This window comes from Aethina tumida, chromosome 1, assembly GCF_024364675.1.
Source record: "Aethina tumida isolate Nest 87 chromosome 1, icAetTumi1.1, whole genome shotgun sequence".
Taxonomy (NCBI): Eukaryota; Metazoa; Arthropoda; class Insecta; order Coleoptera; family Nitidulidae; genus Aethina; species Aethina tumida.
In genome coordinates, this window is record NC_065435.1 from 52128908 (window position 1) to 52143255 (window position 14348).

A 14348-nucleotide genomic window follows, 5' to 3' on the forward strand; every position below is an offset into this window, starting at 1 on the left:
GAAATACGTATGTATATACATAAATAAAACAAACATGTTTAATTAATTATAATATAAATTAGTATTCGTAATTCCATTTGAATAATTCGAATATTTGAGTACCTATTCTAAATTTCAATTTTATAAAAGATAATATTTGAATATTCAAATGTTTGAGTACATATTTGGATATTTAAATAATTGAACACTCACATATTCGAATAGTTATGTACTAAATACATGTTTATTTTTGAAACATTTCAATAGAATTTTAAATGAAATGGAACATTAAATAACATCCATATTAATTATTTATAACTTATAACTTTCAAGCAGTCTGAATATGAATAATTGAGTATAATTTATAACTTTCAAGTAACCTAAACAAGAATCTTATAATTTAAAATATTTCTTTGTAATATTGAATGAGTTTTAATAAGTCTAATATTAATTACTAATTAATTATTCGTATAGTTGTGTAGTAACCATATATATATATATATATATATATATATATATATATATATATATATATATATTTTTTTTTTCGAATGAAATATTTGTTTAATATTTGTTAATATTGTCAGTTACGTTTTAATTTGATTTTAAGAATACTCACATGAATATTCAAATTTGTACATTGAAATATCTGAATAATTAAATTTTGATGTCAAATAATTGAAACATTCATTTATAATATTGTGTTTATTTAAAAATTATGTGCTGCTTAAATGAACTGCAAAGAGTTACGCCTAAATCTGATTATACGAATGTTGGTTTGAATATTAAAATATTTGTATATTTGAATATAGAAAAATTAAAATATTTATTTATAATATTGAATGAATTTTCGAGCAATTTATTCTATGCAGTTTAAATAAACTGAAATCAGCTACGCGTCAGTCTGATTATATGAATATTCAAATATTTTTATATTTTTACAATGTTTATACGAAAGTTCAAATAGTTGTATATTTGAAAATCTGAATAGTTTAAATAAAACATTAAATATATTATAGTACTGAATAAATTTTCGAACACTAAAATTCTGTACAGTTTAAATAAATTGTAGACACTTATGACACTTCAAATAATCATATGAATATTCAAATATTTGTATATTTAAATATTTTTGTAATTAAAATATTTGTTTATAATATTGAACGACTCTTTGAACACTCTAAAAATTTTGTACTGAATAATTCAAATATTCATTTATAACAATGAATTAATTTTCAAAGACATAAAATATTAGAGTTTAACTAAACCAAAAAAGTTATGTTTGACTCTAATCGTAAGAATACTTGCATGAATATTCAAATAATCCAATTATTGATTTATAATATTGAACAGTCTAAAAATTCTGTACTGTTTAAATATACTGAAAACAACTTCAATCTGACAAGAATAATCAAATATTTATATATTTGAATATTCGAATATTTCATATATCCATTTATAACAACGAGTGAATTTCCAAATATTTAAATATCTGAATAGTTCAATTATTCATATACAATATTTAACGAATTTTTGAACAGTTTAAAAATTCTGAATTGTTTAAATAAGCTGAAAATAGCTACGTTTCAATCTGATTGTATTTGCACAAATAATCAAATATTTGTATATATGAATATCCAAGCAACTCAAATATTCATTTATAATAATGAATGAACTTTCAAATATTTAAAAAAATCTGTACAGATTAAACAAACTGCAAAACGTTACGCTTCAATCTAATCATATGAATATTCAAATATTTGTATAGTTTAAAATCAGAATAATTCAAATATTCATTTATAATATTCCATTAATTTCCTAAATGCTGTGCAAATAAATTGAGGGCGACTACACTAATCTATTTAAACGATTACTTGCATAAATATTCAAATATTTGTATATTTAAAATTTCATTTATATTCAAACATTTTAAAATTAGTTGAATTGTATCAATAATTCACCACGTTGTAGATTTTAAGTGGGCAATATTAATCCATAAAAATCAATCGTAGATCACGTGACTAGATCACGTGGTCACAGTATCAATTTTAAAACCGTTTAAACACCCCAAATTAAGTCGAGAAACCGTAGCCGGTTAGAGTTTGAGTGATCCGGGCCCAGACCCCAAGACAACATAAGTTTACGTAGTTAACAAGGTGCTGAAAGTTTAAGGAAGTTTGGATTGAGGGCGGGATCGTAAAACGAGATACATGAACGTGGCAAGGGTGAGTGACAGTGGGTCCCTTATCTTTCCAGTCTCGTAGTCCGACACACGTTCTGGAACCAATCTACCCTGGCCGGGAATACGGAGCGCGATTGCGATTGTTTCGGGTGGGACAAAATAGAAACGACGGGACGCTGCCAAACAAATCAGGACCGGTTTCTCCGTCTTTTTATCTTTCGGGGTGCCGTTCCGGACGGGCAGAGAACACAGTTTATCCACCGAGAATCGGATAATGAACACATAAATTTTATTCCCTCTAAGTTTCGCACCGCCGGTGGAAGAGTTACAGTTGGATTCATTGATGTTTAATATCGAAAATCCTTGTACTAATCCAATAACAATCCGCCCGCGGGAAACTGTATACATCAAACAGATTAACCTCAATCCGAATCCAATGAAATGTTTCGTATCAAAGCCGATGCAAATTAACGGACAATGGATTTAAAATATCGCACCAATCAAACATGAATCGAACCCGAATCTTACGTAATGAACACGTGTACACGTGATGACGTTGCGGTTCGGTCGAACGTACAGGCGTGCGGTGTATAAAACGCAGAAACCACCCGCAACATTGAAATCCCCCACGAACATACACATACACAAATGTATATGTGCATGCAGATGCGAGGACTAAAATCTTTGTGCCCGACTACAAACAATGTAGTTGTCTCTTTGCCTGGTGTTTGTGTGCATGTAGAAATTTCTGAAGGATGCGGGGCCGCAATTCTCAATTCGATCCAGTGTAAATAGAGACAAAACTATCCGGCGCGTCCCACTCTTCCCGCAGACTAATATTTGTACAGTATCATACGCAAATTCGATAGATGCTACATGAGACCGCACGAACAAATTGTTTTACTTTATTTAATTTTATGTACGAATGGTACAGTAATTGAAGTGGTGTGGGATTCGCCTTTGAAGAAGTCTTTTTGATTATGTGAAATATGGCGAAGGCGTTTACAACCACACTAATGTGTTTTTATTTTTAATTACCAAGTTTAATAATTAATACGGTCGATCTATTTAAATTTTAATACGTCGTTGGAGTTTCAGTTTTAATTTAAAATTATGTCACTAATCCGCACTTTTATAATTAAAAAATTTTTAAGTAACTTTTAATAAACTATCGTTTATATTTTTTGTGTGCAATGCTGCATATATAATGCGGTAATTGGACTTGTACGGAGTATGCCTTTGAAGAAGTTTTTTGATGGCGAAGATACTTATAATTCAAAAATTATTATTATTTATTTTATTTTAATTTTTTATTAATAATTGGACTGGTTTTAATTTTACTTTGAAGAAGTCTCTCTAATTGTCTGTAACATTGCGAATGTCCTTACCACAATTAATTTGGATGAAAGTATTTTTATTTTTAATCACCATGTTTAATTACTATTAGTCGTGGTGAGTGTTTCCATTAATTTGTGCTCAATTGAAAAGCCTACCTTATTCTTACAATTTCAAAACTTAAGTAACATTAATTTTATAATTTCTTTTAATAAATTATGTATGTTTTATTTTTGTGCAAAAAAGTCGTACGCATATATGTTATATTTATTTTTTATTAAAATAGTATTAATTATTGACGAAATATGGTAGAGAATTTTTCGTCAAAGAAGCTTTCTTTTATAATGTTCAAAATATGGCGAATGCATTTAAAATTATTTTTTGCTTTCTACTTAGGAATTATTATTTTTCTATATATGATTTACAAATTTATTAATTTGTTTAGTTTATTTTTTTAATTAAAAAAAGTGAAATTTACAAAAATATGATTTTAGAATAACGAAGCATCTCAAAGTCACTGTATGAAAAAGTTACAATTTTATATTATGAATTTTATTTGAAGAAGTCTTGATTTAGTAAATTATGTCAAAGATATTAGAGAATTAATTAAGATAAAAGCACTTTTATTTTTTGTTACTATACTTAATAATTATTAGTCGTCGTGAGTGTTTCATGTTTAGTTTAGAATTAAGTTATTAATTTCTGCTCAATTAAAAAGTTTACCTTCTAAAATCTTTATTATTTAGTTTTAATAAATTACTAGTTTTTTATTTTGTGCAAATAATGTTTTAGGTATCTACATAATTTTTAATATGATTAAAAAGTTTTTAGCTTAATATATATTTTTAATTTACAAAAAAATAATTTTTATCGTAATCGAGAATCTCAAAATCATCAGACAAAAATAATAATTATCTAATTAAGTAGTTAATTTGTCATCAGTAAGAACTTCATACTTTCTAAGTAATAACAAATTTTGCAAGTAAAATCACGTAATAAATGAATAATTCTCACAAGGTTATTTTAATGATAGCCTAAACTGATTTAAATTATTCCAAATGCATTTAATAATTTATTTTTAGACGGCAATCTACATATAATGCATTTGCCAATATTCTCTGTTATACTATGTAATACTGATTTAATACATTAATTTAAAAATTTAATATTATTTTTATTAACTAGACAAATTTATGGTTAGTGATTAATTCGTCGTCATATTAATAAGTGCAACTAAAATTTATTTTATAATTATATGGATTAATATTGTAGGTCAGTTATGAAATTAATGAATAATTCTCACTAAAATATTAAATAATGACTGCGTGTACTAATTTAAATTATTTAAAACGCATTTAATAATTTATGTGCAGTTCGCCAAGTGCAAAATAAAAGAGTTTTTACTAAACAATGTAGGTATAATTAAATCATTTAAAATAGTACGTGAGGATATCAAATATGGTTTTAGTATAATGTAAACCTACTGACAAAACACAAAAGAACCTTTAGAAGGAAAATAATATACCAGATTCAACATTAAAGTCATTTTATTGTCCAAACGTCTTAAGACGCACAAAGCAGCCAACATATTGCTAAGCAAAATTTAATCGTGTATCCGTGATCACGAAAAAATAAAAAAACCTGAGTCACAGTGTCTATATTATTGTATTACATGAATGTAGTCGTTTGATGCTCCTAAAACCTATAAAAATATTTTTATGTAAACATGAATCACGATATTTCCGGGCGTATTCTCAAGCCCTTTTATTTTTTTATATAGTTCCAAAATGCCCTGTATGTTTTCAATCCTTCTTTTGTTGATCGTAAACAATGCTTTTTTCAGGGAGGTTTTATCGCCAGTCTACTTAGGAAAAATTGGATCGTATTCGAAATCCCGGGGTATTACACTTCATACGATGATAAATTTTGATACGTCGGAAATTAGGATCTAAAAATAACATAGGACAAGCTAATATTGTAAAAATACTGTAACCCTGTGGCATAAATAATTCAACTTCAAAATCAAGTCGCCATGTATAATTAAAAAAGTGGCGGATGCGCGCACAAAAACACGGTTTAATTCGATTGTGACTTCCATATTCTCATTTACAGCTACCGAAATGATAACGTAAACATTTATTTAAAGGAACTTCGTACACAAAGCTCTTTGTGTGATGTTTGACGAAGTACTTTCTATTGTTGAAACTCCCGACGTTATTCTTGCGCCTACATTCAAGACTGGCTTATAATATACGCCGTTTCTCGTGTGTACTCACGTAGATGTTTCAGAACAACGGTTACTTATTTCTGTTTGAGGTAAATTTAACCAAACATTTATTCTATCCGCTTGAAATTAATTATTTACGGATTACTTTGATTGATGACCTGGGGTTCTTTATCGTAATTAAATATAATTGGTCATTAGAAACCGGAGAACGTACATTACTACTCAAATGACGCAGGTAAATGGATAATAATATTAATTAGAATCAAATGGCAATTAGGCCAACTAATATTGTAGCAACCATCGAAGCTGCACGGGCAGATTGTTTTTTGTTTTTTGCAAATACCGCACTCGAAACTCGAACGACAATGATTTGAAATTGAGTGGAAAATTGCAGAAAAAAAAAATAATGAAAACTTCAGCTTTGAGCATATTACAGTACATAAAAAAATGTTTAATTAAACTGGCATTTCAAATCAAAGGGCGCAATTCTAAATATGGAATACATCCCGAAGATGGAAACGCTCCAAATTAAAAAAAGAAAAGAAGAAAAAAAAAAAAATAACTGAAATCCTTGAGTGACTGGCGTAAGTAATAAGCATTTCTCGTACTTATCTATCATGTTTACTTTTTAATCGCGTGCTTGTATTCAACATCACCACACAATATTTCAACAGACCGAATAATTTTATTTGGAGTCAACAGCGTCGGAAAGAGAAACCGAAAACGCGGTGGCGAAGATTCGATTTGGGCCACTTAATAATGCATATGCCATTAAACAAAGGCACTGGGCCCGTTTTATAAAATGGAAGTAACGCAATTTCGGTGTGTCAATATTGACATAAATATATATGAAAGCGTTCATAAATAAACTGCCAGGTAACCATTTAATTTACATACATGTTTGGAGGGCGTTAATTAAAATCGCAGCAAGAGAATCGAACTTTTTAAAACTCCGATGTGGATTTTTACGGATGCATTTTTTTAATAATGATAAATTTAATTTCTAACTTCGAACATTTCCAAATGAAATATGTAGGCGAACCAAATATAGAATGGGTTTTTGAGTCGATGGGGATGAGCCGCGACGGTTGACTATCGATAATAAAAACAGTTAATGCCAAACACCGATGGCCTAAATAAGTAAGCTGGATAAAACAAACGAGTAATTCGAAATACATTATTTTATTGAAGAAACCCGAAAAGCATTAAAAGTAACACAGTAAAATGCGGTCGAAAGTTTTTCACTTCTTTTGCGCCTTACCCTTGAAACAAAAGTTTTTTTAGTTGTTTGTGAGTTAACTCCATAACTACCTACTTCAAATATTTATTACAACAACCCCCACCTTTATTATATAACTTTGTTTTCCTTCTTTGTATTTGGAATATACACCACAGTTATTTATTATGATATATTCAGACCGGTTGCGTAAGCAGAATTAAATATAATGTATTGTTACGTAACAAATGTTGTAAACACTGGAATAAGCTTATTTAGTAAATGCTCGAGTAAATACTGACGTAATAATAAAGTTATGCCCAAATTATGCTAGTAATTCGAAAGGGTATAGAAATACCTTATTTTATAAGAAAAATTAATTATTTTATGTTCAAAAATATTGCTTTGAGTTACTATTAAATACTCTTTATAGTAAGAATTTATTCTTAGTAGGATTTAACATATATCAGTAGGAAAAAAAAGAAACAAATGACTCTGGAGAAGAGTGAATGAAACATCAATATCTAAATATTGCTGACATTAAAAACTTTAGATACTAAGAAAAATGGTTTATATTCAATTGAAAATATAATAAGAAAACGTCCTAACAAAAATTAATTCCTTTTTTCTCTTCTAGGCAAATAAAAAATTAATTGATCCATACAGTGCCAACGTTCCTGCTAGAACAAACAGATGTCGAGTGAATGAACAAAAGTTGTATATGTATTTTAGTAGAAACCATTGGTTCAATAAGATCTGATGGAAAACAATACGTTCGACGTTTTTCAAATAAATGTTTCGATACAGATATAGATAAAAACTTTGAAACATGGTGGAGGAAACGTTATGATTTGAAATTCCTTTTCTTGGCATGGTATAGGACCATTAAAGAAAATTATTAGTAAAATGGGTCGTTTATAAATGGAGATATCATGAGAGATGTAATGGTAACTATTTGACAACGATAATTTAGCAGTTACATGGATTTTTATGCATGACAATGATTCGATATATGCGTCCAAAATTTTTCAAAATTTATTAAATGATAATCATGTTGAGGTTCTCGATTGACCAGCATAAAATCTGGATTTAATTCAATTGAAAACTTATAGAATGACAAAGTTTCAATTAAAACATCACAAACCATAAAATTTAGATGAATTGTGGCTATTAACTGAAGTGTCGTACAATTTAATTTCAAACGAGAATTGCCGATATCTCTTTGAATCAATGCCTCGCTGCTACAGGCAGTTATAACTAACAAATGGTATCCAACAAAGTATTAGCAATTGTTTTAAGTTATGTATTTAATAAATATAAATGTGACCAGCAACATTATCCATTTATCTTTTCTAAGATTTAATTAAAGTTGAAATTATTTTGATTTTTTGGATACAAAAGAAATAATTATCGACAAATACAGTGTAATTATTTTAAATAAAATACACACTAAAATATTTAGATTGCATTTAATTGGAGAGAAGTTCCTAATTAAAAATAAATGTATGCCATTTCTCTGACCACCACTATAATATAATTGGTTGCTCTGAAACTTATTCTTTTTATCCAAAACATAGCATAAATTAATATTTTATCTGTAATACATCTCTTGAACAAATTTTTCAAATTTTGACCAAAAATTATAAAAAAGTATAATTTTATTTATAAGTTTTATGCATTTTATTTAAAATCTTGATTTTTTTCAAAGAAAATATTTATTTTACTTTTTTGACAATAAAATATGTGTTTTTATCTTATATGTAAAATTTTTTTGAATCGTTGTACATTGTTGATTATAGGATTCTAGAGTCATAAATTGATGTAAAAGTCCCAAGCAATTTTCATGTAAAAATGTATTATAAAATCTAATCATCATATGTGATATTGTATTTCTGTATGTAGACTCTTCACAAATTTGTTGACAGCAATTTATCTCATTAGGTGTATTTATAACGATACTCCTCGAATATTCGGAATAAAATACCAAGCCGCCGCTAGTTATAATAAAATCCAATAATAATAAGAAATGTAACACGAATAGGATTGTTAAATGGGATTGACATTTTAATACACCAATACCCAGATAATAGTGTTCAGTAAAATGTCACAAAACGGTAAATGTTAACATTAATAAGAAGGGTGAGTATCTTAAATAGGTCAATAATAGTTCACACACTTGGTATTATACATTAAGTTGTAAGATATGTAGCGAATTAGTTATTGGAACACAAGCCACGTGTACGATAAGACCTGTTTTGAAACTGTGTATCGTGCACACCCGGTTATCTGCGAATCACAGTTAAAAGGCCAATCAATTCAAAAGTCCAAACACACCAAGTTTCCGATAACTTTAAAAGTACGACATTTTAACACGTACTTAAGACACGGCTAAATCAAAACCAGAATAAATTGGCGGCCACCATAAATAAATAGCTAATAATAAATTGTTATATCGCATGCAACGACATTTCTGAAACGCCAGCCGTCCATTCAACGCACTAATTGAAGCCCGTTCATGAACAGTGCAGATATGAATCCGGAATTAGAACTGTTAAACCAATCTCATTAATTCTGGAGTGCAATTCATTGAAATCCTCAGATCACCAATTAACTGCCGTTTAAACGTCTATCCGTACCTGCAGATAGTTAGTCCTGTGGCAGTGTGCAAATGTTAAGGCCGAGCGAAACTGTGACTAACTTTAAACGTGGAATGATACACCTCCTAATCCAATATACTCGGTACTTTCAGTAATTGCCGCTTAAAGCGAATATCTGTGTGATAAACATGCAGTTAAGCGATCAGACAAGCGTTTAATGAACCTTAGCACTCCGGAATTGGATGATGTAATAACCGGCTTCTTAAATGACGGCTTTAATTAAATTATACAAGAGCGAAAGATATGTCTAAGGACTGCTCAGTTCCCGGCGATCGTAAAAGCGCTCAATGAAATTGGCCGGCGGTAAAAATATCCTTTTATGTCTTCCACTGGCTAAAATAAACGGGAAAACACCCACCGACACTGACCGACATTCGCCGGCACGAACGATTAGAATAAAACAAATACGGACAGTTATAAAAGGTGTGTAGCTGTCCATTATTAAAGGACTCGAAACGCGAACCGGATATTAGATTGAAATCGAATTGTTTACGAACTAATGCAACAGGACTCATCAGCGCGAACTCCTTTGGGAAAGTTGCTCGTCCCACGAGCTTGGCAAAATAATGGAATGAATTTCACTCACTTGGCATTCATATGATCCGTTGTCTCTCTTCTGAACGTATTTAATTTGAAGTGTCCAGTCGTCGGAGCCTTCCGCGTGCAGAATTTGGAATCGTTCGTCGTTCGTGTACGTGAATACTCCAGAGGAGAGGATGTGCCAGTCTCTTCGTCGTATCCAGGATACTTGCTGTAACGTTATTCATTCATTACTAGATTGTTCGTGTTTCAAATATATTTTTATTAATTCTATATATGTATATACATATATAGAAAAAATGAAAATAATAAAAGTTTTAAATCAAGTCAAAGTTTAGAAATAATCAAAAGAGTTCTTATTTATAGAATGTAGTCAGAGAGATTTCGTAGTATAGCATCTGTGAAGTAAATTACCAAAAATTTTTGTAATTGTGTATCATATTACATTATACCAAATTAATTTAAATTTATTTGTCTCTTTCTGTATCGTAAAGATTTACAATTTATACGCATTTTAAAAAATAAAAATACTAAAAAGAATGCCTCCTCTATTTTTTAGAAACCTCAAATAATTCTTCTAAATTTACTTAATTTCTATGAACACGGACTAGTGTAAACCTTTACTTTTATGCTTAATTAGTGTCCAAAAAATAATTAAAATAATAAACCATTTTAAGATTTATTCATTATTAAAGAGTATTAATCAATTAACTTAATTTAAATTTAATTTTTTGGTTTCGTAATGACTTAATTTTTAAGTACTCAGAGCAAATAATGTGTACCGCATTTATTTTATTTTCAGTATTGCCAGTACAAAGTTCTAAGAACATTACTATTAATAATGTTGACAAATATGAAAACAAAGCTTATTTTGCTATTACCAAAAGCTCTTTTGCCAATGATGCAACAAAAACTTTTGCATCCGAAAACCCCGTATAAATAAATACATAATTAATCTTTGTAAATCACTGAAAAGAAACAATGTTTAAAAATTGTTAGCTAAAAAATAAGCGTTGAAGGGGGCGAAGAGATTTTCGCATTGCAACATCATAATTTTATGATCGTCGAAGATTTATGAGCTCACTTAGACTCTAATGTGCGAAAATCCATTTTTTAATTTTGTTTTTTATCCATTCCATTTGGGTGATTTAGACTTTCAATATTTTGAAATTTATATGGTGCTCAATAAGACTGGAAAAAAGTGGCCATCCTTAAAATGCCATCTGCAGAATATTCATCATTCTAAGTTTTAATATAAAAAAATAGAGAGCATATTTTGCGCCAGCGAAAGAATATTCCAGACGGGATTCAAGACGTTTTAGTCGGTTTAGGATAGTAAGTTATCGACAGTCGAAATATTTCAATATCAATTTCCGAGGCCCGGTGCAAGTTAATATTATAAAATTACATCGTTTTACACTCTTATAAAGCGTATTTTAAATTAAATTCTTATTACTTCACTCGTTTATGACTTCCACTTCTTGTTATTATTTCATTTTATAAATCCTGTAGATGTTTTATCTGTTTTGTTGGTTAGTAAAGATAATATAGGGGAGCTATTTCTTATTTTCGTTTTATTAGCAACTATATATTAATTGCAGTTTTATTAATTTTATAATTTTGTGATAATCTTTTGTTTGATTTAATAGCAATGAAAACACGAAATTTTCTGCTTTTATTGTTAGATAACAAGCAAAGCTCCAACATTGCACAAAATTTTCAGATTCTTTTCATTTTATTTGAAAAATAAACAACCTATAATAACAAGATCTCATTTTATAGAATAGAGCACAACAAAAATCGGAAATCGTTATTTTGTTTTCATTCACCATATAAACATATAAAGGCACTTGTTAAATTTTAGTTGTCCGGTTCCGATAAATAAAAGATAATCTTTTCGAAACTCAAAACGTTATCGTAATAATCGCTTTTACCACAGAAACGCGTCAGTTCCACAGAAAAACAATATAACCTGTGCTGTGACGTTTATTAGCGGAAACAAATGACATTTATTTAAACTCATTTCGTCCCTCAAACGGAATATCTAATTTTTGTAACGATTCAGGGGGGATGAGTTCTGGCTGCGCATACTGTGAATAAAATTATGTAGTGTAAGACTTTAAAAAATTTCAACTATCCGGGGCCCAGATGAGCTCCGCAAAATTTTAAACGTCGAGTTTCCACAGTACGTGCTTTCAGACTGCAAAAAATTAAATAAGCGTATCCTTTATGCAAATGTAGACGAAATTGCATTTATATTTCATTGGTTATAAACCATCAAAAAAGACGGAAACAACCGAACTTCAAACAATTCCCATGTAAAATATCCTATTAAATCTGTCCTAGTTTACCTAGGCCATCTCGGGGCGAAATGAGCGCCTGCATATCTGTTTGTAATGGTGTTTAGAACTGTTATTACCTCGGATCCCGCGAGGGTCCCGTCTCCTGTGCCATAGTACTCTGTTCGCGTGTCACTGAATATAGGCAAGTGGGTCCCAGTTGTACCCTTCGGGAGATCTCATTGCGAGGGTCCTCCTTTTATTCCGTTTAATTAATATCTTTACTTTTGATGTGACCAAGCGTTTTTAATTTTCATTCGGATACTCAACTTTTCCGTTTTTTGTTCAAATTAAATTTCATTGATTTTATGATATTACTAAAATCCAGGTGTTAAGTTCACTAATGTTTTTGTCCAGTTTTACCTTTTGTCTTTATTTCAGTACACAGTTTTATATTTTACGTTGTGGAAAATAATATTTATACCACTTAAAAATTAAAAGCAAAACATTATTGTACCTTAGCTCCTACTCAGACTAGATTTTATGTTTAAATCCAGATGTTAAGTACAATAACGGTGATTTATTTTTGTTGTTATTGTAAAATGTAATTTTATTTTTTTCAAAATAATTGTGCAAAATAATATTTAAAAGGTAATAACCATTTAAAAATTAAAAACTATTATTGTACCTTCTCTTAGTAGATTAAATTTAATTGATTTTATGATTCTACTGAAACCCAGGTGTTAAGTACAGTAATGGTTTTGTGTTTTCTTTACTTTTTGTTATTATTCCAACATGTATTTTTAAAAATTTTTAAAGTAGTTTTGGAAAATAATACTTTAAAAGTAACAATCATCTAAAAAATAAAAGCAAAACAACACTGTACCTCAACCTCTACAAGAGCTGTATCAGCAATGTTCAAATTAAAGTTAATTGATTTTATGATTATGTTAAAACCCAGATGTTAAGCACAGTAACTGTTGTCTTGCATTATTTTTTGTTACTATTCAAATATGGATTTTTAATTTTTTCAAAATAGTTGTGAAGTATAATATTTAAAAAGTAACAACCACATAAAATATAAAAGCAAAACATCATTGTACCTCAGCTCCTGCGAGAACTCAGCTAGACTCAGATTAAACTTCATTGATTTTGTGATTATACTAAAACCCAGCGCAGTAACGGTTTTGTCTTGTTTTACTTTTTTATCATTATTCCAACCTGTATTGTATATTTTTCAAAATATTTGTGGAAAATATTATTTAAAAACTAACAATCATTAAAAATTAAAATCAAAACATCATCTTACCTTTAACCTCTGCAAAAGCTGTTTCGGCAATGCCCAGATTATATTTCATTGATTTTATGATTCTACTAAAACCCAGGTGTTAAGCACAGTAACTGTTTTGTCTTGCTTTATTTTTTGTTATTATTCTAATATGGATTTTTATTTTTTTCAAAATATTTTAGAATAATATTTGAAAAGTAACAACCACATAAAATATAAAAGCAAAACATCATTGGACTTCTGTTCTTGCAAGAGCTCTATCAGCAGAGATTAGATTAAATTGCATTGATTTTATAAATATTTTAAAATCCAGGTGTTAAGTGCAGTAACGGATCTGTATTTTTATATTTTTCCAAATAGTTAGTTTAAAAACTAATAACTGTTATAAAAATAAAAGCAAAACATCACCATGCCTTAACCTCTACAAAAGCTGCTCAGATTACATTTCATAAATCATAGGTGCTGTTTTGTCTTATTTTATTTTTTGTTATTATTCCTATATGGATTTTTAATTTTCTCAAAATAGTAATCTGATCTGAGTGATTCTGCTAAAACTCAGATGTTAAACACAGTAAATACAGTTATTCCAATATGGTTTTTCAATTTTTTTAAAATAGTGTTTACTTAAAAGTTAAATGCAAACTT

At 29.0% G+C, this 14348-nt stretch overlaps 1 protein-coding gene across 6 annotated transcripts in view; it reads right to left on the reverse strand.

The window, feature by feature from the left end:
• The window catches only part of LOC109594497 (hemicentin-2), a 300510-nt gene that overhangs the window by 11476 nt on the left and 274686 nt on the right, over window positions 1-14348 (reverse strand). For all 6 annotated transcript variants that reach the window (XM_049961987.1, XM_049961988.1, XM_049961986.1 and 3 more), the window contains one exon: window positions 10183-10347. In XM_049961987.1, coding sequence (XP_049817944.1) covers window positions 10183-10347 — 165 coding nt within the window. The remainder of the gene's footprint in view (window positions 1-10182; window positions 10348-14348) is intronic.